Raw genomic sequence first — 26245 nt, forward strand, 5'->3', positions numbered from 1 at the left:
CAGAGCTATAGTGTGTTACATCCATAGAAACAACTGATCATTACATAGAATATGAAAATGAAAACAATTTATTTAACAACGAAGATATGGGGTGTTTAAAAAAATCTGGATCCGAAACTGAACAATCCAAAATTACCCAAATTATGTATCCAAAATATCCGAATTTTTGGATTCGAATATGGATTTCTAAAAATTTTGGATAACCGGACTATCCAATATCCAAAAACTAAAAAAGTAGTAAACATATATTATATGAGCAATATGTTTATTTTTAAATATAGAAAATTGAATAAATGCATAGTTGTAATCTTTGCACGAAACAAAATTTTTGATTTTTTTTTTTTACAAATTCGGATATCCGTTTATATAGTTTATATTCTGAATCCGTATCTGAAATTTCCGGATATCCGATAAATATTCACTCTCTAAAATTTTTGAAAATCCGAAAACCGGATAATCGGATTTGTTGTAAGTAACTAATAACTATCAACAATTTTAAATAATATGAACAAATATTAATTTAATGGCAGATTCGGAATCCACAAATGCATAATATTCACGAAGATGAAATTGCAATTTCACTACTAGAATGAGTCAAAAGATGGTAATGTAAAAAATAAATTATTAATAACTCCAATGTCCGCAATCAAAGATGGTAAACAAGCACCTCAAAGTCTGAAAGTCGATGCAGGTCAAAGTCATAGATGGTCAATGTCAAAACCAACATTGGTCAACTTCATGCAACACCAACACTCAATGTTGTTGAAACATCAATAGTCAACGTTATCTAAAAGTCAACAAGTAAAACAAAAGTAATTTTTTTTATTAAATATCACATTTTTCATGTTTCATTTCATTATCATTACTAGCTATGTAGTAAGCCTTACAAGTAAAACTAATATTTTTGTAAACATAGGGAACTTTTAGAACTACTGCGAGTTTTAGGCGCCACTTGAAATTCTCCTTTATCTTCACAACCACAAGTCCTTCACCAAGCATTTTTTTTTTTTTTGGAAACCCCCTAATTGGACTTTTTGTAAGCCAGAGTTTGTTTAGTCTCAAATCTCACTACAACCGGCTGTTGTATTTTGAAAAAAGAAAATGTGGTGTTTGTGGTTGAAATGACACATAGAGTGGGATAACTCTAGCAGTTGTGCTAATATTGTATGATATTGATAGGGTGTTCAAGATCGGATTATCTGGTTTTTGAATATCCAAAAATTGGATATCCGAAATTAAACCAGATATCTAAAACTTCGTATACGGATTAGGATATCCAAATGGATATCCGAATGTATAAAAAATCTGTTTTATGCATAGCTAAAACTAAACCTATATTCGATTTTTTAAATTTACAACATTGAAAACTAAAAACATTCTTAAATCCACATTCGAATATGATTATTTACTATTTTTTACTATATTCCAAACTACATATACTGCTCAAATACTATATACATTTATTAAAAATTGTTAGTGCATTACATCTGTCGACTTCGTCTTGTATCGAGTCTTAGATATCATTGTATAGGTCAGGGCACGTTTTTCGAGAAAATAGGAAAGTTTAGAATGTTATAGGTTGATTTCGCTCCTAGGTGCACATGAAGGTGATTTCGCTCATAGATGTCCTTTGTGTGATTTCGTGCGAAATCAGAAGTATCTGATTTCGCTCCAAATGGTTCATGTGGTTTCGAGTGAAATCACAATACTATATATAGTGTCCTCATGAGCGAAATCATTATCTGTTGCCTTGTAATCCATGCCGAAGTGCTGCCAGTGTGAGAATTGATTGTAAATAGTGTCAAATCAATACAATCAGTGAATTAAGTGAAGAACAAGCTGTTACTAAGTCTATTTCTTGTTTTCTGCACCTGAAATAGATCAGAACCTCTCTGATCGACTCATTTGGGTCAGTCAAATGATCCTACAAGTGGTATCAGGGCCAGTTGGAGGAGTTCTGCAGTTTACAACAGTATTTTATCGAAATTTCTAGCTTCTACACCTTCTTTCATCATTTTAGGAAGTTTTATCGGTCAAAATCAGATCAAAATTTCACAGACTATAGATAATTGGACAAAGATAAATCCCTTAAAGTTTGACACCTAAATTCGGACTAAAATGGACAAAATGGACCTTCAATCTGATTTCGCTCGAACAGACAAGTTATGATTTCGCTCCAAATTTCTGATTTCGCTCAGGATTAGAGCCTGATTTCGCTCCAAGCTGCCCAAATATCTGATTTCGCTCCAAAATCAGTCTAATTTCGCTCCTGAGAATATCCTGATTTCGCTCCAAGCTGCCCAAATATCTGATTTCGCTCCAAAATCAGTCTAATTTCGCTCCTGAGAATATCCTGATTTCGCTCCAGCTACCAAACAAGTGATTTCGCTCCTGTGTGATACTTTGATTTCGCTCCAAGTGAACATCTAGTGATTTCGCTCCAGATAATTCTTGTGATTTCGCTCCAGAGGTTTTATTTGAGTTAATTCCGCTCCAAAGTACTGTTCTTGAACAACGTGCTGCCGAATCATGGATAACGATTTCTACAACGCGTTTGCTACATCGTCTACTCCAGCTGTGATTGCTCAGGCCATGAATTTGGAAAACGAGACAGGAACTACTCAAAAGCCTCCGAAATTGATGAGTATCGAAGAGTATTACGGGTGGAAAGACAGATTTGAAAATTGGGTTCAGGCAAACCATCTTAGGTCTTGGGAATGTATTCTAAAGAAATATGTTTTGCCACGTACAGATTTGCAGGTTCTCAAAGAGCTATCAGAGTTCACCGATCAAGAACGGAATATGTACAAAGCTGAGAAAATGATGATCAGTCTGCTTCAACAAGCCATCAAAGAAGACATCTTCATACTGCTTCAGCATGACAAAACCTCTAAATCAATTTGGGATGCTCTTCGTATGAAATTTGAGGGTAGTGAGAACATGATTAAGAGCAACAAGGCGTTGCTCAAGAAAGAGTTTGATCTGTTCAGTAGTCTGCCGGGAGAAGACACAAAGAAGCTGATTGAGCGTTACTGCCACTTAGTGCGATCCATGTCAATGCTGAGTATCACAAAAGATCGTGAAGAGTGGGTAGACAAATTGGCGGATGCATTACCGCAAAAAGAGTGGGGAACTTACTTGATGATTTTGAAAAACACCGGAGTTTATGATGGGTTAACGATTTCTCAGTTTATCGAAAAGATTGAAAGTCAGGATTTGGAACAGCAGAAGATCGCAAGAATGAACAGTCCAAGTGGTCAACAGGATGTAAAGATGTACTACAAAGGTAGTGTTCCGGTTCGAGAAGCTGAGAGAAGTCCGAAAATACAAACTACATTTAGTGCTGGGGATTCTACAGAAAAGGCTGATCAGAGTTCAACTAAAAGCAGTGGTGGTTTCTCTTCATTTCCGAGTGTCAATCCGAAAGAGTCAACTACAACTCTTCATTCTCAGAGCACAAAGACAGGAAATGGTTATGTGATCCAGTGTAACATCACATTGAATCTTCCAGAGGGTCAAAGTTTTTCAGAAGAGGTTGCGAAAGATCACATGGCTCTACTTGGTTCTGTGTTACTCTCTTATGAAGGTCTAGTTGCTGGTCGGATCGGGAATCCTATGCTCACAAAAGAGGATTACGATCAGATAGACGCCGAAGAGATGGAATTAATGGATATCAAATGGTGTCTAGCTAGTGTTCTTAGACGAGCTGAAAAGTTCAAGCTGATTACCGGAAGAAATGACTTTCTTGATGCACATGTTTCTACTTTAGGTTTTGATAAATATAAAGTTACTTGTTTTCGATGCAGGGAGAAAGGCCATTTCAAGAGGGAGTGCAAGAACAGAGAAGCTAGTGGAGCTCAGAATCCGTTCGGAAAAGACGATTACTACCGGAAAGCCATTTATCAGCAGGTCGGTCAACCACAGGAATCACAGACGGCTCATGGTAGAAAGAATAAAGATTCAAAGAGAGCATGTTTGGTAGATTTTAACTGGAACAACTACATATCACCAGAAAACAAAGTCTGTTTAGTCAATCAGGATGATGAAAGATTACCTGAAGGCTTCAGCTGGGATATGTTTGTTGATGAAAAAGGAGATTTCAAAGCGTTCATTGCTAAGATCGTTAGAGAACCAGATATGTTTGCCACATGGATGAAGTCTATTGGTGAGACTGTGAAGAATGTGGAGAAAGAATCTGTTGCATCTGATGAAAGCTCAGAAAGTGCTGATGAAAGCTCACAGAGTTTAGATGAGAGTTTACAAAGTGATGACAGTTCTGAAAAGGAAATTGTTTTTGATAAAACTCCATCTGATACTGGTTCATCGGATGATAATTCTGAAAAATCTGTAGAGTTTGATCAGTCACCTCCAGATGACAGCAGTGATGATGAGGAAGAGAAACATATTAACATTGCAAAATCTCATCTTTCTCCTGAAAGTTTTCATTTCTATTTTGCAGATCGATTGGAGAAACTGAAGGAGAAACGAGTTGCAAAAGAGCAACAAGAAATGAAGACTGAAAGTATTGTTCAAAATGAGAAAGTTGAAAGTGTTGCTGAGTAGATTATCGAGGTTGAGAAGGTGTCTGAAGTAGAGAAAGTAGTCGAAGTCGAGAAGATAATAGAAGTTGAAAAGATTGTTGAAGTTGTCAAGCCTTGCACAAAGTGTTGGGAAACTTGCAAGGAATGTGCAGCAAAAGACGAGATGATAGCTAAATATGAGAAGAAAAAAGAGCAGTTGTTATTCAATCTCAACTATGTAAAAGAATCTTATGATGTCTTGAACAAAACTGTAACTGGTCTTCAGAAAACAAACTCAGAACGAGAACAAGCATTAACAATGATGAATGCTGTGATGATGACGAAGCAGAAAGCTATCAATTTCTACATCGAAGAGAGTGCTAAGTGGAAGCAAGAGTTGGAAACAGAAAAGATTGAGAATGAGAGAATCAGACGTTTATTGCAGAGTTATTCTAGTTCTGATTATCTTATTGATCGAATTTATCCGACTGTTGCAGGTATGGAAGCTTTCCAAGATGAGAAGCCAAAGAGAAAGGATACTGGTAAGAAACCGACTGTTAGCTATAACAAGTGTCCGCCTCCGATCTGGGAAGGGTATTCTCCTAGAAAACCAAATGAGGAGAAACTTGAAAAGGCAGTCAATATAAAGCTAAAAACCGACACAACTGATGAATTACTAGAAAACATTGACGTCATGTTTACCTCGTCTGACACTGATCATGAGTCTGAGTTAATCAAAAAGGTAGTCGATCAGGTGTTGGATACTGATGAGAAGTCTGAGTCAAAGTCTGAATCTGGAGGGTCAAGTTCGTCAGTCAATGGTCAAAAGTCGTCAGTAAAAAAGGCTTACAGTAAAGAGTTTTTGTTATCAAAATCGAACTTGAATGATGAAACATTCGATGTAGCGTATACCTTGAATGATTCTGACAAGTTATATTCTGACAAAGAGTTTCCAATAAGAAGTGTTCCTTTTGAAATGATCAAAAAGGTTTTCAAAATGACAGAAATTAATATTTCTGAAATAAAAGATTTAAATCTTACTGGAAAACCTAAAAAATACACTTCAAGAGTTCAACAACGTTTAAACAAGAAAAAGGGTTACAATTCTGGTTCTGGTTTTCAAAAGAAACCAAACCAAAATCGTAGCTACAAAAAGAAAGGTTTAGGTTTTATTCCATCAGAAAATTCTAAAAATGAGAAAAATTCTAAAACAAAAACAGATTTTATTTCAGGTGGAAGTGCTGAGGATGAACAAAAGAAACCGTTCTGTAAACAATCAAATCAAGAGTTTCTTGCTGAGAAGAAAAGGAATGGAACTGGAGTGTTTCATCCAAGAGAAACTCGAACCTGTTACAAATGCAATGAAGTTGGTCACATTGCATGGAACTGTCTGAAAAATGCCAAGACAAAACAGGGAGCTTCTGAGAAATTGAAAGAAAAAGTTGTTGAACCACCAACTGAACAATTTAAAATTTTTGAAAATTCAATTCATGAAGTTGGTGAGTGTTCAAAGAAAAATGTTTACAAAAAGAAAACCAAAGACAATCAAGTGTGGGTTGTTAAAAGGGTTGATGAGAAAGTCGGCGATGATTCTGGTTCCATAAAGCCAGAGGAGCCACAAGGTAAGGTAAAAGAGGTAAATTCTGTGTTTCCAGTAAGTGATAAGTGATGATGAATTTCCATCACTGAAGTTTGAAGAGATTAAAAAGAAAGTTGGTAAGATTGAGATCTCGGATCAGTTTTACTCCGAGAAAAATGAGTTTGATGTCGAGAAAACATTCAATGGGAATGTTAAGAAAATTTTTGGGAAAATGCTTAACGGGAAAGCAAAAGGGGTTAAAGATTTCTATGCAACTAAAAAGGCAACTTACAACCCTACTGAGCAAGAATTGAAAACCCTCAAGTTTGAAAAGACTTGGGTGGAAATTCTTTTCCCTTAAAGTCTTAGGACTTCGCCGGAGATCCCAAGTTTGTAATCGTGGATCAGGAATCGGCATCATTCTAGTTTTTGATAGGTTGTTTGAAAGACTTTAAATGAGTTTAGTTTTTACAGGTTGAAGGTCTACGCCGGAGCTTCCAGGTTGGTAAGTGTGAAGCAGGAATCGACATCATTCAAGTTGGTAAAATGGTTTATGTAGACGTGATATTCCTACAGCTAGTATTAATTGTATTTTCTTCAAGTGGTACAGAGGTTGCTTAATTGCAAAACGGTAAATCAGGGACATTAAGTTGTACTTGATTTACTATACCTGATAAAATGATGAACGAGATGATGAACCATATCCCCGATCTTAACAAGTGGTGAATCTACAAGTGGTAAAACAAACTTATTTTCCAGAAAAATCATTTTGATTAAAACAAACTTAAGTGTTTTGAAATCTAAATGAGAAAATAGTTTGTTGAAAGGGGGAGTTCTGATTGTTTATGCCTAAGTGGATGGCGAATTGATGTGATTCGATATCGGTTGTCAACTTACTGTATAGTTTTATTTTACAATTGGGTCAAGAGTCTAATCGTGTTTTCAATTTTCTTTAACGTGTTTGCATTTTAGGGGGAGTAGAAAATTTCAGAAATTCAGAAAATCCAAAAACATTAGAAAGTTTGAAAAAGCCAAAAACATGATAAAATCAAAAATGAGTTTGTTGTGAAAAGAGGAAATGATAGTACATCAGTGGACTGTCACAATATGCTAAAGAATTGGAAAGTTTAAAATTGTGATAAACAATCTTCTTGTGGATGTGTCAGTAGATTTTTGCACATTTAGTAAATTGTGATAAGATATAAACCTAAACAAGTTTGAATGAAGCTTATTCTGTGGGTAACAATTTCTTGGATATATAGGTAACCCCTGAAATCTTGTTTGAAAGGTCCCTTATTCTGAGATACTAGGTCTTTATGCTCAGTGATATCTAGGGTATTATCCCGGGACTTCTGCTGTATGGAAATACTGACCTAGTCCCCGGATAATACTTTCTGCAAATTCTTTGAAATATAAGCCCGCCCTCAGCAAGTTGATGAAACAATAAAATTGATAGTCACTGCTGTTGAAACAAAAGATCCTCTAAAGGGGACACACCAAAAGTCGAAGCCGTCATCTCTCTGCGTATACGGAAGTATCGACCTGAGCTCTCACGACCCTCACAATTAACCCCTAAACATATATCATCTGTGGTATACTCACCTGTAAGACTGAATATTGGGATCTGGATACAAGAGTATATTCAAGAAGTGGCGAATAAGTTTAAGTAATTAAGACATTAACATCGTATCTCGAAGCAGTTGAACTTTGTGTGAAAATTTAAGTGGACAAATATACTGACAATCTAGGTAAATTGTTTAGAACTTAAAATGAAATGAAGCTTAACGGTGTTCGTGACTAGTCTCATAAACTGATATGATCCTCTTACACAAACTTACAAAAATATTGTCTGTAAATATTTGTTTTTTTGCTTTTTGTTTCTCTCAGTTAAAAATTAAAAAAGATTTTAGTGTGTTAGCATAAACTTTTGAAAACTCAAAAAGATTTTCAACAATTGGTATTGGAAAGCTGATTTTCAAAATTCCGAGTGCTAAACATGATGAGCAAAATTTGAGAGGGAGTGTGTACTTTGAAATCAAAGTGTTTTTAAAATCTTTCAAGTGGTTCATCAGAAATTTTTGTGTGATCTGAGAGAGAGTCAGTATTGGTGCAAGTCTCTATGTCTGAAAAGTGTGATAGTTATTTTGAGGTAGAGGTTTTGCAGATAACCTGAGCTAGATGAAAGCCAGGTGACGATGTTGAAAGCAAGACTGTATGCTAGTCTGAGCCAGGTAAATCGATCCAGATGCTGGAAGAGAGCCAGATTTCGATCTTGGAAAAATTCTCTAAAGAGCCAGGTTTCCGATTCCAGTGGACTTTGCAGACAAAGTATGAGTCAGGCTATTGATCGTGGACAAAGTGTGAAAGCCAGACAGCAATCCTGAAGCAGATGATGCTGAAGAACTAGAGGAATGCCAACATATTGCAAGGGGGGTCTGTTGGTGAAAGAGAAGAGAGAGTGAAGCCCAGAGACTGATCAAGGCTGAAGATTGTCAAGACTCGACACGTGCAACTCGTCAACATCTGAGGGGGAGTCTGTTAGTGCACTACATCTGTCGACTTCGTCTTGTATCGAGTCTTAGATATCATTGTATAGATTAGGGCACCATATCATTGTTATAGGTTGATTTCGCTCCTAGGTGCACATGAAAGTGATTTTGCTCATAGATGTCCTTTGTGTGATTTCGGGCGAAATCAGAAGTATCTGATTTCGCTCCAAATGGTTCATGTGGTTTCGAGCGAAATCACAACACTATATATAGTGTCCTCATGAGCGAAATCATTATCTGTTGCCTTGTAATCCATGCCGAAGTGCTGCCGGTGTGAGAATTGATTGTAAACAGTGTCAAATCAATACAATCAGTGAATTAAGTGAAGAACAAGCTGTTACTAAGTCTATTTCTTGTTTTCCGCACCTGAAATAGATCAGAACCTCTCTGATCGACTCATTTGGGTCAGTCAAACGATCCTACAAAAATAGTTTTCATATGTCAGATTATTGGATAATTTTTTTAAAATTCATACCCGTTCGGATATTTCGGATTCGTTTTTGGATCCAGATTTTATAAACACCCCTAGATACCGCGACTAGGCATGCAATGTGCGTACCTTTTTCCCCAAAACTAATTACATGGCTAAAATTTGCTGCAAGTGTAGCTACATTGTTATCCATATTTACTTTGACATACAATGTTGTTTGTCGTTGTTATGTATTTATATTCAACTAGAGCTTAAAATAAGCTTTTGTAAAACAAGATACATGCATGCAAAAAATGCAATGAATGCGAGTGTGAATTTAATCCTAAAGCATGTGACGTTTGTCTCATTGTGTATCTTATCTCTTCTCGTCACTCTATCAATCCGACCATAAGATATTAAATTTGACCATTTGTTATACAAACATTACAAATTATAATGTGTAGTTAAGTTGAGGAATAAATTACAATATTGCGGTGGTTCGCCAATACTCGAACCATCTCTGCTATATTTGTAGTGTTTTCAACTAAGACACCCGCCATGGCCTGAATACCAAAACTACATTAAACAAAATTTTAAAGAATATTAACGGAGCTATAGTGAGTTACATCCATAGAAACAACTGATCCATACATAGAATATGAAAATGAAAACAATTTATTTAACAACGAAGATATTGGGTGTTTAAAAAAATCTGGATCCGAAACCGAACAATCCAAAATTTCCCAAATTATGTATCCGAAATATCCGAATTTTTGGATTCAAATATCGATTTCTAAAAATTTTGGATAACCGGATTATCCAATATCCAAAAACTAAAAAAGATGTAAACATATATTATATGAGCAATATGGTTATTTTGAAATATAGAAAATTGAATAAATGCATATTTGTAATCTTTGCACCAAACAAAATTTTTGATTTTTTTTACAAATTCGGATATCCGTTTATATAGTTTATATTTCTGAATCCGTATCTGAAATTTCCAGATATCCGATATAAATATTCACTTTCTAAAGTTTTTGAAAATCCGAAAACCGGATAATCCGATTTCTTGTAAGTAACTAATAACTATCAACAATTATAAATAATATGAACAAATATTACTTTAATGGCAGATTCGGAATCCACAAATGCATAATATTCACGAAGATGAAATTGCAATTTCACTACTAGAATGAATCAAAAGATGGTAATTTAAAAAATAAATTATTAATAACTCCAATGTCCGCAATCAAAGATGGTAAACAAGCACCTCAAAGTCAAAAAGTCGATGCAGGTCAAAGTCATAGATGGTCAATGTCAAAACCAATGTTGGTCAATGGTCAACTTCATGCAACACCAACAGTCAATGTTATGTTGTTGAACATCAATAGTCAACGTATCTAAAAGTTAACAAGTAAAACAAAAGTAATTATTTTATTAAATATCACTTTTTTCATGTTTCATTTTATTATCATTACTAGCTATGTAGTGAGCCTTACAAGTAAAACGAATATTTTTGTAAACATAGGGAACTTTTAGAATTACTGCGAGTTTTAGGAGCCACTTGAAATTCTTCTTTATCTTCACCACCACAAGTCCTTCACCAAGCATGTTTTTGGAAACCCCCTAATTGGTCTTTTTGTAAGCCAGAGTTTGTTTAGCCTCAAATCTCACTACAACCAGCTCTTGTATGAATCAAAAGATGGTAATTTAAAAAATAAATTATTAATAACTCCAATGTCCGCAATCAAAGATGGTAAACAAGCACGTCAAAGGCAAAAAGTCGATGCAGGTCAAAGTCATAGATGGTCACTGTCAAAACCAACGTTGGTCAATGGTGAACTTCATGCAACACCAACAGTCAATGTTGTTGAAACATCAATAGTCAACGTTATCTAAAAGTCAACAAGTAAAACAAAAGTAATTTTTTTTTATTAAATATCACATTTTTCATGTTTCATTTCATTATCATTATTAGCTATGTAGTGAGCCTTACAAGTAAAACCAATATTTTTGTAAACATAGGGAACTTTTAGAACTAATGCGAGTTTTAGGCGCCACTTGAAATTCTCCTTTATCTTCACAACCACAAATCTTTCACCAAGCAATTTTTTTTTTGGAAACCCCCTAATTGGTCTTTTTGTAAGCCAGAGTTTGTTTAGCCTCAAATCTCACTACAACTGGCTGTTGTATTTTGAAGAAAGAAAATGTGATGTTTGTGGTTGAAATGACACATAGAGTGGGATAACTCTAGCAGTTGTGCTAATATTGTATGATATTGATAGGGTGTTCATGATCGGAGGAGTATCTGGTTTTTGAATATCCAAAAGATATCCGAAAACCAGATATCTAAAACTTCGGATACGGATTAGGATATCCAAATGGATATCCGAATGTATAAAAAAATCTGTTTTATGCATAGCTAAAACTAAACCTATATTCGATTTTTTAAATTTACAACATTGAAAACTAAAAACATTCTTAAATCCACATTCGAATCTGATTATTTACTATTTTTTTCTATATTCCAAACTACATATACTGCTCAAATACTACATACATTTATAAAAAATAGTTTTCGGATGTCAGATTATTGGATATTTTTTTTTGAAATTCATACCCGTACGGATATTTCGGATACGTTTTCGGATCCAGATTTTTTAAACACCCCTAGATACCGCGTCTAGGCATGCAATGTGCGTACCTTTTTCACCAAAACTAATTACATGGCAAAAATTTGCTACAAGTGTAGCTACATTGTTATCCATATTTAATTTGACATACATATGTTGTCATTGTTATGTATATATATTCGACTAGAGCTTAAAATAAGCTTTCCTAAAACAAGATACATGCATGAAAAAAATGCAATGAATGCGAGTGTGAATTTATTCCTAAAGCGTGTGACGTTGGTCTCATTGTGTATCTTATCTCTTCTCGTCTTTGTATCAATCCGACCATAAGATATTAAATTTGACCACTTATTATACAAACATTATAAATTATAATGTGTAGTTTAGTTGAGGAATAGGTTACAATATTGCGGTGGTTCGCCAATACTCGAACCATCTCTAGTAGATTTGTAGTGTTTTCAAAGACACCCGCCATGGCCTAAATACCAAAACTACATTAAATGAAATTTTAAAGAATATTAACGGAGCTATAGTGAGTTACATCCATAGAAACAACTGATCAATACACAGAAAATGAAAATGAAAACAATTTATTTAACAACGAAGATATAGGGTGTTTAAAAATATCTGGATCTGAAATCGAACAATCCGAAATTTCCAAAATTATGTATCCGAAATATCCGAATTTTTGGATTCGAATATGGATTTCTAAAAATTTTGGATAACCGGACTATCCAATATCCAAAAACTAAAAAGTAGTAAACATATATTATATGAGCAATATGTTTATTTTTAAATATAGAAAATTGAATAAATGCATAGTTGTAATCTTTGCACGAAACGAAATTTTTGATTTTTTTTTTACAAATTTGGATATCCGTTTATATAGTTTAGTGTGGGGATGTGACGGGTAGTCCATAGGACGACCCTTAAGGGTTATAAAGTATAATTTAATCCCGCATTTATCCATGTATTTATCTTGAATTAGATTACTACGGTTGCTTGTGTTTCAGGTACATTTCGGGCTTAAAAGTGTGGAAATGAAGCTTCGAATAAGTGCGACTGGATTGGAGATTGAAAGATGGAGAATAAATGAAAAAAATCAATTATTGGAATTGAAGAATTAAGAAGATAACATAATAGAGGATGAAATTACGAGAACATGGGCGAAAACGACGAAGAAAACGGAGTTGAAACGAGAAAGTTATGAAGAAAACAAAATTTCTTAGCTGAAGCCACCGTAGCGTACGGTGACCACCGTAGGCTACGGTGGTCCCTCACAAAAATTGTCACCGTAAGCCAGTTTAAACCCACCATAGGCCATTTCAAGCCACCGTATACGGTGGCTACCGTAGCTTACGGTGGAGACTGACTTGAAACTTGTAACTCCCTCATTTAAGGTTGTTTATGGTGCCTTTTCATCATCTAATGATGGTGGACGGTTTTGGAGCATTTCTTGGGCGATTTTGGCTTTTTCTTCTTGGTTCCAAACAATTCTAAACAATTGGCTTGTGTTTTCGATTCATATGAACATTAATCTTTGTGTGATGATGATGTACCAAGTCATGAGTGGCTAAACTTATGGTGATCATCCTAGGTTGAAGGTTTGTTTAAGACATTTGTGTTCTTGTTCATATTTCTAGAATAATAGAATTGCAACATTTGTTTGTTTATTATGGTGTGTTGATATTTGTTTGTAAATTGTTAATTGATGTTCTAATCATAGTCTAAACCATACGTTCTTGGTGCCGTTGGCAATCGAGATATCATGGGAGGGATTAGGGTTGGATATTGATTAATTGGTCATCGGGTAACAACCTCGTATTCTTGTAATCCGAGTACTTAGTTCCCTTTCATCACAAACAAGTAACTGCACATGAGCCATGTCTATGTGGTTCTTTCTAGTTGAATTTGAACATGAATGTCAATTGAAACCGAAAACCTAGGATGGTCGCTTTGTCTTAAACTGTTTACAAAACCAATTGTTGATTTGCAATTTAATTAGTTATTTTTAGTTCTTAAATCAAACAACCCAAAATTCAGAATTTACTTTTTTTTGCAATTTAGTTAACTTTAGTCACTTTAGATAAACCATTTAGATAACGCATATTCCACAAACTCCCTATGTTCGATACCCACTTGCTGCTAGCTATTAGTAGTAATTGGATTAAATTTGATTGAGACTTCGACCTCACGTCAAATTTTGGCGCCGTTGCCGGGGAGTAGTGCGTAACGTGTGTTATCTTTGATAGTTTAGTTTGTTATTTTTCAGGTTTTCACTGGTTGTGTTTAGTGTACAGCTATTAGTAGTAATTGGATTAAATTTGATTGAGACTTCGACATCACATCAAATTTTGGCGCCGTTGCCGGGGAGTAGTGCACAACGTGTGTTATCTTTGATAGTTTAGTTTGTTATTTTTTGGGTTTACGCTGGTTGTGTTTAGTGTACAGGTATTTATAGGTGCATGCATACTAGAGGCTCTCACAAGCTATCACCATTAGCCTTCAATCCGGAAATTAAGCGAACTTTGAGAAGAAACTGAGTATTACTACGGGAAAATAAAATCAGTGGTTCACCGACAACACCTACAACACCAGTTACACCGATTAACACAATGGATCCACCACCACCACCCACTACGGGTCAACATACACCATCTACACCTCCACCAAATTCTATCATTCCTACATCAACACCTGAAATTAAACCAACCAATACCACTTTACCCGCAAATACCCAAACCGAATACACTTTTAGCTATGCTCCTACATCATCAGCCGTTCCAGCTTTTTCATCTTTCTTCCCAACATCTGGACAATCATCCTCCTCATAACAAATACCACCACTCGGTTTATTTCAACCAGGTCCATCCATAGCCCATTCTACCCCTTCCTTTCAACCACCTTTGTAACCGGGGGTACAATATCAAACATCACAATTTCCTCAACTTTCGGGAGTGAGAAGAGACGGGTATGATGATGGATACGATGAAGAGTTTAGGGGATATGAGGAAGAAGGGTACATGTATGGAGGTGACTGAGATCAAAGGGAGTATACTTATGTGCAAGGTCAAAGTCAAGGGATGCAAGGTTATGGTAGAGTTCCTCAACAACAACCATTGGTACAACAAATTATTCCTCAACAATTGCCACCACAAGGTCCACCAATTCAAAGGAAAATTCAACAACAACAACATGTGGGGCCAATGTTTCAACCACCTCTTTAGCAATTCGCGCCTCCAAGACCACAATTTCAAAGACCATTGGGTCCCGCACGTCCAAGAGTTCGGTTGGGCGTGCCACGAAGACATAACCGAGAGGCCGTATTAAAGGTATAGAAGCATACTTTAGGCCGGTGATTACCAACAATCCATCACCGATAGTCATTCCCCAAAACAATCAAGGAAGGACTTTTGAAGTTAGAATGAACTCTCTACAAAGTCTACCGAAGTATAAGGGTCTAGCAATAGAGGAACCTTATTTTCACTTAGAAGCATATGATTCGATATGCAATACTATCGGTGGCCAAGGGTTCTCGTCGGATGAAGTAAACTTGGTACTTTTTTAGTTTTCTTTAGAAGACAAGGCGAAAACATGGTTCTACACCTTACCGTCAGCATCAATTTATACATGGGCAGAAATGCAACAAATCTTTTTGGAGGAATTCTTTACGGCCTAAAAGATGAATGATGCAAGAAGAAGCTTGAGAAGCTTCCAACAACAACAAGGTGAGATGTTCGATGAAGCGTTTGAATGGTTCAACTTGATGCTTAAAAATTGTCCATATCATGGGATTGAATTATGGGAGTTGTTGAACACGTTCCATGAGGGTTTATGTTCCGAGGATGCTCGTGATTTGATGTCTATCACGAATGGTACATGCGGTACCAACTACGAGCAAGGCGATTGGGCATTTTTGGAACAAATGGCGGTCACATCAAAGAGAAAGGCTCAATCGTCGAGGAGAGCGAGACCGGTCATTACTAGAATCCAAGTGCATGCGGCAGAGGATGTTAATGTGCAAACTACAAACCAAATCTATGATGTTTGTGCACTTTGTAATGAATTGGGGCATGCGGCTGAAAATTGCCTAGGAGATGAAGGGCAATATGAAGAAGTAAATGCAATCCAAGGTCAAGATGGAGGTGGTAGAAACTACAATATGAACTCGAATACATACCACCCCGGATTGCGAAACCATCCAAACTTTCGCTATGGAAATCCATCTAATCAGGCCAATCCTAATTTCCTAGGCGTTAAACAAAAGCCTCAATCACTCTACTGAATTCATTCTTTCCTTTTTCATCCATCATCCTCTGAAACCCTAAGGCGCATAAAATAGATTCAGCAATCTAATATACCTCTTTCTCTTTCTGGTAACGAAGACGATGATGGTGGTGTTTCGGGTTGGAGAAACGACGATGGTGGTGAGCAGAGGTAAGTTCTTGTTGATTAGGTATTTTATTATTTGATTTTTTTCGATTGGATAAATAGTTAGGGTTCTAAGTTCAATCCAAAATATTATCCAGTTTTGAATATTGTTTTTCTTCAGAGTGTTTCTTGGTTCCATCAACGTGAAACTAAAGAACGATTCTTTGGTTGTGGATGGGTGTGGAGTGTGGCCTGTGGTTATGGCTAGAGTGTAAGGTATTAAAGTCATGATGACGATGAAGCAAGCTGAAGATGAAACTGATGAGCTAACAAACTAGGTAATATTCACAAAATTGCTTTTTTTTTGTCATTTTGCAGTATATGATAGTACTAGTCTTTTAGATAATACATATTTTTATGAGTTAAATGCTTGGTTGGTCCCTGTGGTTTTCAAAAATTGCAGACTTGGTCCTAGTGGTTTACTAATTACACGCGTGGTCCCAAAACTTGTCAAAAATGAACTCGGTTGGTCCCTAGCCCTAACCTCTGTTAAATTTCTCAGTTAACTATGTGTGAAATGACTAAATTGTCCCTGAGCAATTTAAAAATATGAACATGTCCATGTTTATATCCAGATTTTAACAAAATTTGAACATTATAAACATCTTCAAACAATGAACACCTGCAATTCCATCTTCATAACCACCACCAACATCATATCATCATTTGTTTCAGATCTATACAACCACCAAAAATTGAAGAACTTAAATCAAACTAAATCATCTCATCCACCAACATCATCTCACCTAAATCTCAGATTCAAGAACACCACCAACATCAACTCATCCACTGTCGTATCTCATCCACCAACATCATCTCACCTAAATCTCAAATTCAAGAACACCACCAACATCAACTCATCCACCGCCGTTGCCCCTAACTCTGCCGCCGCACCTTTGCTCAGATTCAAGAACAACCAGATTGTTACCACCATAAATGCCGCCGCCTCTAACTCTGCTGCCACACCTTTTCTCAGATTCAAGAACAACCGGATTGGTACCACCATATACGCCGCCGCCCCTAACTCTGCTGCCACACCTTTGCTCAGATTCAAGAACCACCGGATTGGTACCACCATAAACGCCGCCGCCGCCGCCCCTAAGGGTGGCTAGGGTTTAGAGATTGGATGAGAATAAGATGGGTGGAAGGGGATAACTCAAATTGTTGTTGTTTGAAGATGATGATTGATGATGGTTGTTATTTGAAGATGATGGTTGTTATTTGAAGATGATGGTTGTTGTGAGAGAGAGAAAGAGAGAAACTAGAGGTTTTTATTTATTCCAGGGTAATATGGTCATTTCACATATAGTTAACTGAAAAATTTAACTGATGTTAAGGCTGGGGACCAACCGAGTTCATTTTTGACAAGTTTTGGGACCACGCGTGTAATTAGTAAATCACTAGGACCAAGTCTGCAATTTTTGAAAACCACAGGGACCAACCAAGCATTTAACTCTATTTTTATGGTAGTGCTTTAAAGACTCTCATCACTAGTGCTATGCCTATATCAGGTTAAAAATGATTATTTATTCATCTTTTTAGTGGATATTTTGGAGTTATATGATTGATACATAATTGTTATGGTTCTTAATTGTAGAAGTGAGCCTCAATGATGATGAGTTAGTTCAGTTATCGGATTCTGAAGCAGATAAGATAGCTCGATCATTTACTTTTTCACACTTTACTCAAGTCATGAAAATGTTCAATATAAGCGGTTCATATACTTTGGTGGTCAACTCCTAGATCCCATCTTATATATTTTTTTATATAAATGCTAACAACTTTGATTAGATTTTTGTTTTGTCTAGCACCCTTTATTTGCACTAACAAAACTATAGAATTTTCTCAGTTTTCAGTCACTATATTATTAAAGAGAAAAAGTCAACATGGTCAAAGCTACCAACCCCTTGAGTTCAGGTGTAGACTCTTTTCCAAAAGAATTCGATTATATAAAGTTTTAAATCCATCTCTGTATATGTTTATATAATTCTCTCTTGATTTGTGATCTGCACTTTAGGTACCAAAGGACTTACTAACCTCAATTGAGGTGGAAGACTTGAAGTTACAACTTCAACACCTATTGGTTCATCATATTCAAATACTCAAGGATTTCATGACTCTCACTTTCCTATATTGTCCTATGTCTATTTTGGTACGACAAATGTATGTGTATATTTTCTACATGAAACTGTTTGATTTTGTGCATTACTTTATAAGTGATAGGTTAGAAACTGAAGTACAAATTGTAGTACCTTTCATGTTAGCATTTACATTTTTTTGCTTATCTCCATAATTATATTGTTTCGTGATTAGATCAAGGTGGTAACACTTGATGTATGGCTTGGTTCTGATGATACCGAACTCGGGTGTGATAGTTAAGCAATCAGCAAAAGTCTCATAAGGTTTTGGCCAGGTTTGCATTTCAAAATAATCTATACTAAAGTATTCCATCCCAGCTTCCTATTTTATTCCATTTTAGCCTATGTTGTATTGGTTTAGGTTTGCAACAATTGATAATTGATGCAAAAAGTCTCGTAAGGTTTTGCCCAGTTGATGCAAAAGGTTTTGCCCAGTTGATGCAAAAGGCTCTTCACCTTTGATGAATTGGTAATTCTAATTTTTTTCCGGCATAACAGTAGATGCATAAACCTGGTTATATATAGCTTTACTTGGTGTTGTATTTTTTGGTCTCTAAGGCTTGTGGATGTTTCTAGCAGTCAGCAGTAACTTGCTGAGCTGCAATATGTTTTCAATTTTGTTTTATATATTTCATTTTGGTTGTTCAAGAAAAAATAGTTCTATTATGATAAATTATTAGTTTGTTTCATTTTTTGTTACGACTTTTATTGGTCCTATGAATTCAAAACGCTTATCAAATAATCATAACTAATACAACATTCAATCAATAAAATGTTACGAAACTAACATTTTATTATTAGAAAGTATGAACACTTGTCATGGGTTGGGTTGAGCTTTTAACTTGCTACTTGAGAAGATCACATGAGCTTAATGGTGAACATGGGTCAATATGAGAATGCTAAAAGGAGGACATAATCATGGAAATACAAGCACACATTTGCCTTAGACTTAGTGTGGTGTGTAGATCGAAGAGCACAAATAATGGATGGGGTTTTCAAGTGTATCATCACATAGTATAATCAAGAATGAGTTCACCCGGTAATCAATTATGGATTGGAACAACATACTAAATGGAATTTTTAGGTGAACTTTCAACTACAAGGGAAACAATGGGTGCATAGACCAGTCAAATTGAGCAAAGAAAAGTTGCTACACTACAAGAAACGGGTAGCTTTAGGTGCCATGTGTCGCCGCTAAAAGCCCTTTTTGTCGCCACTATTGGTTTTAGCGGCGACAGGTATAGATCGGCCGCTATTGCCCTTTTTGTCGTCGCTATTAAACTTGTCACCACTAATGCTTCTGCCAGAGAATTGCCTGAAACTTCACTGGAGTTTTGCCTGAAACTTCACCGGAGAAGATACTCCAGTATTGCGATTATATCCAAAACCTCAAACAAAGATGGAAGACAAAGGGGCATTATATTATTATTCAAATCTCATATATTTAATCCATACAATCAAACAAAACAAAGATGTTTTTTTACATAAAACTACAAATCTCATATATTAAATCAAACAAATCTCATATATTTAATCCATTCAAATCTCAGGTGATGATAAAGATGCTCTGGTGAAGATGAAGGTGCTCCGGTGAAGATGCAGGTGCTCCGGTGATGATCCGGTGATGCTCCGATGAAGATGCAGGTGTTCCGGTGATGCTCCGATGAAGATGAAGGTGTTTCGGTGAAGATGAAGGTGCTCCGGTGATGCTCCGGTGAAGATGCAGGTGCTCCGGTGATGCTCTATTGAAGTGGTCTGTGTTTGTTTTGAGGAGAATGAAAAAGTTTTGAATATGAAGTGTGTGTTTATTTGGGAAGAACACCAGCCCTTTGATCATGTATGATCATGTATTCATCAAGGGCCAAGAGTGAATCTTGATTGCAGCACACGAATCGATCTATTACCGGCGACACCAATAGTGGCGACGCCGTGCAATAGCAGCAACAGTTGATGCCGTCGCCGCTATTGCACGGCGTCGCCGCTATTGGTGTCACCGGTATTGCTACCTGTTTCTTGTAGTGTTGGAGACTAATCATTGAAAAAAATCATGTTATCAAGTTATCAGTTATTATTTTTCGTTAACAGTAATATATCACATTGTTTGTATTTGTTTTATTTATAAACTTATAATTAATGTAAATTAATTTTTCCTATCCAAAAAATTTCCGGGTGATAACCTAGTTTTTTAATAAACAAATTAAAGGAAACCACTTATCCCATAACCTAGCCGGCTCATATCAACCCATTCAAATATAAAAAAAAAAAAAAAAACAAGTCATATTTCGGTTTTGGATCAATCTATTCGTAAGTATTTATTTGATCAATACCAATCACCTATAATTTTCAAGGTATTCATATTCTGAATATAATATGTTTATCACACAATACAAAATGTTTTGCCTTCAATCGTTGGCAAACTATCCACACAAACCAATCTTATACATATTTATAAAGAAATATGTAGATGACACACAATAAACGATACCTATAGATGGACGTGTTACCAAATACCAACTAAACAACCAAACGATCAACGGTTTGACGTCGAGAATGACGATTATACTGCCAAACATTAGGTTTGGGACTACTGAAATGCTCGAGTGCTTTATCAATCGTATGCTTGAATGCCCGGTAAATAGCTCCACCAAGTTGCCTGTAAAATCTTATATATGTGAACACAAAAATAAGCACCGGGAAGAATGAAACAGTGTACAAAGTGATGTCGGTCCATTTCCTCCCGCTACTGATGGTTAGTATAAGTGTGGCTGCAAAAGCGACCATCATCATTGTCACGGCTATAATCAACAGGGTAAGTCCTAAATGTAACTTTTGAAACAAAGATTTCTCGAAATCCTTAAATCGGAAGGATGACGTGACGATGTTGAGAAATATGATAACTGATGTTAAACTTGACGAGAGCGAGATAAAAATTTCTACCCCCGGCCACTGAGTGTGAATCATCAGAAAATTCAGGATTTAATGAATAAAGTTTTTTTTCCTAACAAATAAAAGATAAAAATTACATAGTTTGAAATTTGGGATTTCGGGTTTTTCAAAACCGATTCGGAACACCACTAGCATGATTACATACATGTCATGAGAGAGTGGTTATATGTCAGTGTTTGTGGCTAATGTACTAAAACTTGTTAAACTAGTAATATAAATAATACACTTATTGATTCAAAGAAGTGTAGTATATAATTATGCATACCCTTGTATATCATGCGCATCAAATAACTTTTACGACCGAATACCGGGAGGCTGCACGAAAGAAGTTGAAGCGGTGTCATCTCATCACCATCATCCTCAGTTATTAAATGTGGGTGCTTCACCGCTATCTCATGAGCCAGCCCTACAATAACATATACAGAATATAAATACCGTACTGTAATAAGAATTAAGAAATGAAATCATGTTATGTGATAATCATATTATAAGCTTACGGTAGTTTCTACTAAGTACTGCTTTGTGGAGTATGGTAGATTTAGTGTCCCTTTCAAGAAAGGTTTTCAAATCTGCTCCCTGAGCGGTTTTACAGACTTCACGATGAAGTAACTTGAAGATTTTGGTCTTGCCACTTGAAGCTGCAGTAAATAAAGCAGTGTGTCCGTGTCCGTTGGTCATGCTAAGCAGCATAGGAGCCCTCGCGAGTAGTGGTGACAAAGTGGGCAAGTTGGATGAGTTTGGGTAATGGGTCAAGATGGGTTTGGGTTAGGATGAGCATACAGGATGGGTTTGTAGCGTGTTGCAATGGATGACCTTTAACTTTAATAATTACAGTCACAGTCCTTTATTTGCAAAACATGTTACACCTTAGGTCCTTTGACCCTAACCTGGTTAAAACTTCCAGTTAAATAAGGTTATGTGCAATCCATGTGAGGGCAAAACATTCATTATACAAGAAAAATATCAAAATTTAAAAATTATAAATCTAAACTATTATCATTATCAACTCCTTCCCTGTACTCTCTCTCTCTCTCTTTCCCCTGTATTCTCTCTCTCTCTCTCTCCATACCATCACCATCTTCGTTAACCTCCATAGTCTCGCCACCAACAAGATCCCCAATGCAGCAGCAGATGCTCACTTCTTCCAATTCTTACCCGCCAATTCTTCACTTGAATCGTGCTTTGGGTCGACAAGTACAACCTAAAACCCTAGAGAAGGTTCTTGTTCACCAAGTCATCGCTCAAAATTTTAAGAAATTGGTACTCTCTTCTTTACTACTTCTATTATTTTCTCAAATTTCAATCTTTTACATAATTGGTACTCTCTTCTTTACTACTTCTATTATTTTCTCAAATTTCAATTTTTTACATCACAAAGTTAGGGGTTTTTATTAACAACATTTCACTTTTCATCATGTTTGTTCAAGGTCACTGAGCAAGATTGCCCCCATTTATTATTCTATCTGCCTCCAGGTTCCGGCAAGAAAACCCTAATTATGGCCCTTCTCTGGCAGATGTTTGGGGCTAGTGCTGACAAGGTATTTCTTTTTATTCTCCAATTTCTTTCTTTTTTTTTTTATTTCTGGGATATTATTTTCACAATGATTCTATATTATCTTTCTGAATTTGATTAATTTGCAGGTGAAAGTAGAGAACAAAAACTGGAAAGTTGATGTAAGTGTTCCCTTTGTTAATTAATTCTTATACTTAATCAGTTAATTATTCAAAAGTTCTTAAAAATGCCAAACATGTATTTGAAGTACTTCTGATATTAGAAATACCTGTATTGCTGTATCCATTCTTTGATGCTAGGTTTTACTTCAGGTGTTTAAATGTTATACCTCTGTGTTTAAGCATTTACAACATTTTTTTATTTAATATGTTGTGAATTAAAAAGTTCAATATGGTTCTTTTGTAGGCTGGAAGTAGGACTATTGATTTGGAACTTACAACTCTATCAAGCACCCACCATGTGGAGCTGAACCCCGGTGATGCCGAGTTTCAAGATCGGTCCATTGTTCAAGAAATTATTAAAGAAATGGCAAAAAACAAACCGATTGACACCAAAGGAAAGAAGGGTTTCAAAGGTTGGTTTTTTAAAATCTACTTTAATCGATTTGTGCCCTTAACAGGACTTAGTTTGTTCTTTTTGTTTCTTTTTTTTAGTACTATGCTCAACGAGGTTGATAAACTTTCAAGAGAAGCACAGTCTTTAAGAAGAAAGATGGAGAAATATAGTGCCTCGTTGTCACAGCCCGCTAAAATTCAGATCGCAAGTGTCGGGATTCCGGAATTTTCTACGAGCTTCAAGAGACTTCTATGGCAGATTTTTCCTTAGAAAAATCTAGATTCAAGGCTACAAAAATATCAAGGAGATCTAGAGAAATCCATGGAAAATATCCAAGATATTTCCTTAATCATTCTAGATTAGTCTTTGTAAATATCTTAGATATTATACTTAAAAATATCTAGATTAGGAATAATCTAGAACCATGAGCACAAGTATAAATAGGTGATCCATGCTCATTTGCTAATCACCTTCAAAGTTGTAACAAAGCATCCATTGTAAAGAGTTCTCAAAGCAATACAAGTGTTCCTTTCATTCACAATCTTTGTTCCCTTTGTTCAAGTCATTGAATCGAGTTGCAAGTTGGTGTCAAGGCTGATCTTAGCACGGTGACTAAGAGCCGCACGTGGGTTGAAGGACTAACTCCGTGACAAGTGGTATCAGAGCACGTCGATTCGCTGGGAAATGGCTGATACGGGCAACAAAGGAGTAGGCATCAATATTGCTGTTGATGAGACTCGTGGACGGGATGAAACACCCCATGGAGGGAAGAAACATCGTGGTGCATCTAAGGATAAGACCTTGGAGAAACGGGTTGCTGAATTAGAGACCGCGATGACCGGACTCGGAGCTCAAGTTGATGGTGCACTTCAACGCTTGGATCAGATAGATACAAGCTTCAGCGACCTTCGTGATGGATTGAAGGCTGCTATGGAGTTGTTTCAAGCTGAGTTCCAGGCGAAGGTGAATGAGGCCATCAAGGAGGCTACAGACAAGGCAATTTATAAGCTTCGCAAAGACATGGATGACTTATCCATGGATATGCATCGTAGCCTTCTTGGTTTGGAGACCAAAGTAAACGATTGCAGCAGAGTCGTGGCTTCAACCGGAAGTAGCTTTGTGAGTATCACTCCAAGAATCGAAGTACCAAAACCAACACCCTTCATTGGCAAACGGGAAGCAAGGGCTGTTGATGATTTCTTATAGGAGATGGAGAGATACTTCGAAGGTGTAAATGTGATTGATGATGCCACGAAGATCAAGACGGTCACACTTTACTTAAAAGAAACCGCGGGCCTGTGGTGGCGACGTAAGTATGCTGAGATTGAAAAAGGTACGTGTATCCTTAACACTTGGGCTGATTTTATTCGAGAAATTAAAAAACAATTCTATCCGGAGAATGCGGAAAATGAGGCTAAGAGCCGGTTGCGGAAGTTGAAACAAACCGGCACTATCAAGGACTATATTAAAGAGTTTACTACACTTGTCCTTGAAATTCCGGATATGTCTGACAAAGATTCTCTCTTCTATTTTCTCGATGGCTTATAAGCTTGGGCCAAAACTGAATTGGAAAGACGCGGTGTCCAAGATCTCTCTTCGGCAATCGCTATAGCCGAGGGCTTAACTGATTATAGCCGAAGAGAATCTAGGAATAAAGACCGCAAGGGTAGCCATGAGAAAGGTGGGGGAGAAAAATCAGCCCAAACCAAAGAAAGCACTACACGTAAGTCCCCACCACAATGGAAGGCCCGAGATAAAAAGCCCATAAGCAAAGATAATAAATGCTTCATATGTGACGGGTCACATTTTGCTCGAGACTGCCCCAAGAGAGCTAGCCTACATGCTATGATTGCCCAAGCCGAAGGTAGTCACGAGGAAGAAGATGTTTGCATGGGATCGATGCAAATACTAACCGCAATCAAGGCTATGGTTGAAACACATCCGTCACCTAACAAGGGGCTGCAATTCGTCCAAGCTAACATTTTAGGCAACCAAATTCGGGCCCTTGTTGACACGGGAGCGTCTCATAATTTCATGTCGATAGAAGAAGCAAGGCGACTTGGTGTAAAGTTTGCTAAAGGAGCAGGAGCAATGAAGACTGTCAATACTAATGCCAAACCAATTCATGGGGAGGCAAAGGACGTTCAGATTCGTATTGGTGAATGGGCCGGACTTATCAACTTCTCCGTAGTAGAGATGGACGACTTCAAGGTCGTGCTTGGCATGGAATTCTTCGATAAGGTACGGGCTTTCCCTATGCCTTTTGTTAACTCCTTATGTATCCTAGATGAGGGGAAGACTTGTATGGTGCGCACGGAGCGTGGGTCGAAGAACGGATCAAAGACCCTTTCAGCCATACAATTCAAGAAAGGATACAACAAGAAGGAACCATGCTACTTGGCGGTAGCAAAGGTCGACGAGGAAAAGCCAAAGGAAGTTGTGCCGATGGAGATCAAGAAGGTACTAGAAGAATTCAAGGATGTCATGCCAGCCGAATTACCCAAGAAACTCCCACCTAGAAGAGAAGTTGATCACGAGATTGAGCTGGAACCAGGTTCTAAACCGCCAGCAAAGGCCCCATATCGCATGCCACCACCAGAACTGGAAGAGTTACGCAAACAACTTAAGGAGTTGTTGGATGCTGGCTATATTCGTCTCTTAAAGGCCCCATACGGTGCACCGGTACTATTCCAAAAGAAGAAAGACGGGTACCTCCGAATGTGCATTGATTACCGGGCACTTAACAAAATCACGGTAAAGAATAAGTACCCGATTCCTCTTATTGCGGATTTGTTCGATCAACTTGGCAATGCTAGGTACTTTTCAAAATTGGATTTGCGTTCGGGCTACTATCAAGTAAGAATCGCCGAAGGGGATGAAGCAAAAACGACATGCATCACAAGGTATGGCTCATACGAATTCTTGGTGATGCCTTTTGGTCTTACTAGTGCCCCAGCAACTTTTTGCAC

At 36.8% G+C, this 26245-nt stretch overlaps 1 protein-coding gene across 2 annotated transcripts; it reads left to right on the forward strand.

The window, feature by feature from the left end:
* Positions 1–22214: 22214 nt before the first annotated feature.
* LOC110908436 (replication factor C subunit 3) lies at positions 22215–23817 on the forward strand. 2 transcript variants are annotated; one of them, XM_022153375.2, is made up of 5 exons: positions 22215–22468; positions 22636–22746; positions 22850–22882; positions 23127–23295; positions 23375–23817. In XM_022153375.2, exons 1-5 carry the CDS (start codon positions 22328–22330, stop codon positions 23422–23424), a joined length of 504 nt encoding a protein of 167 aa, XP_022009067.1. In that variant the 5' UTR covers positions 22215–22327; the 3' UTR covers positions 23425–23817. The 2 variants fall into 2 exon arrangements, with proteins under 2 accessions (XP_022009067.1, XP_022009068.1); XM_022153376.2 differs by having other exon boundaries at positions 22328–22468; positions 22682–22746.
* Positions 23818–26245: the final 2428 nt, after the last annotated feature.

Source organism: Helianthus annuus, chromosome 6 (genome assembly GCF_002127325.2).
Source record: "Helianthus annuus cultivar XRQ/B chromosome 6, HanXRQr2.0-SUNRISE, whole genome shotgun sequence".
Lineage (NCBI taxonomy): Eukaryota > Viridiplantae > Streptophyta > Magnoliopsida > Asterales > Asteraceae > Helianthus > Helianthus annuus.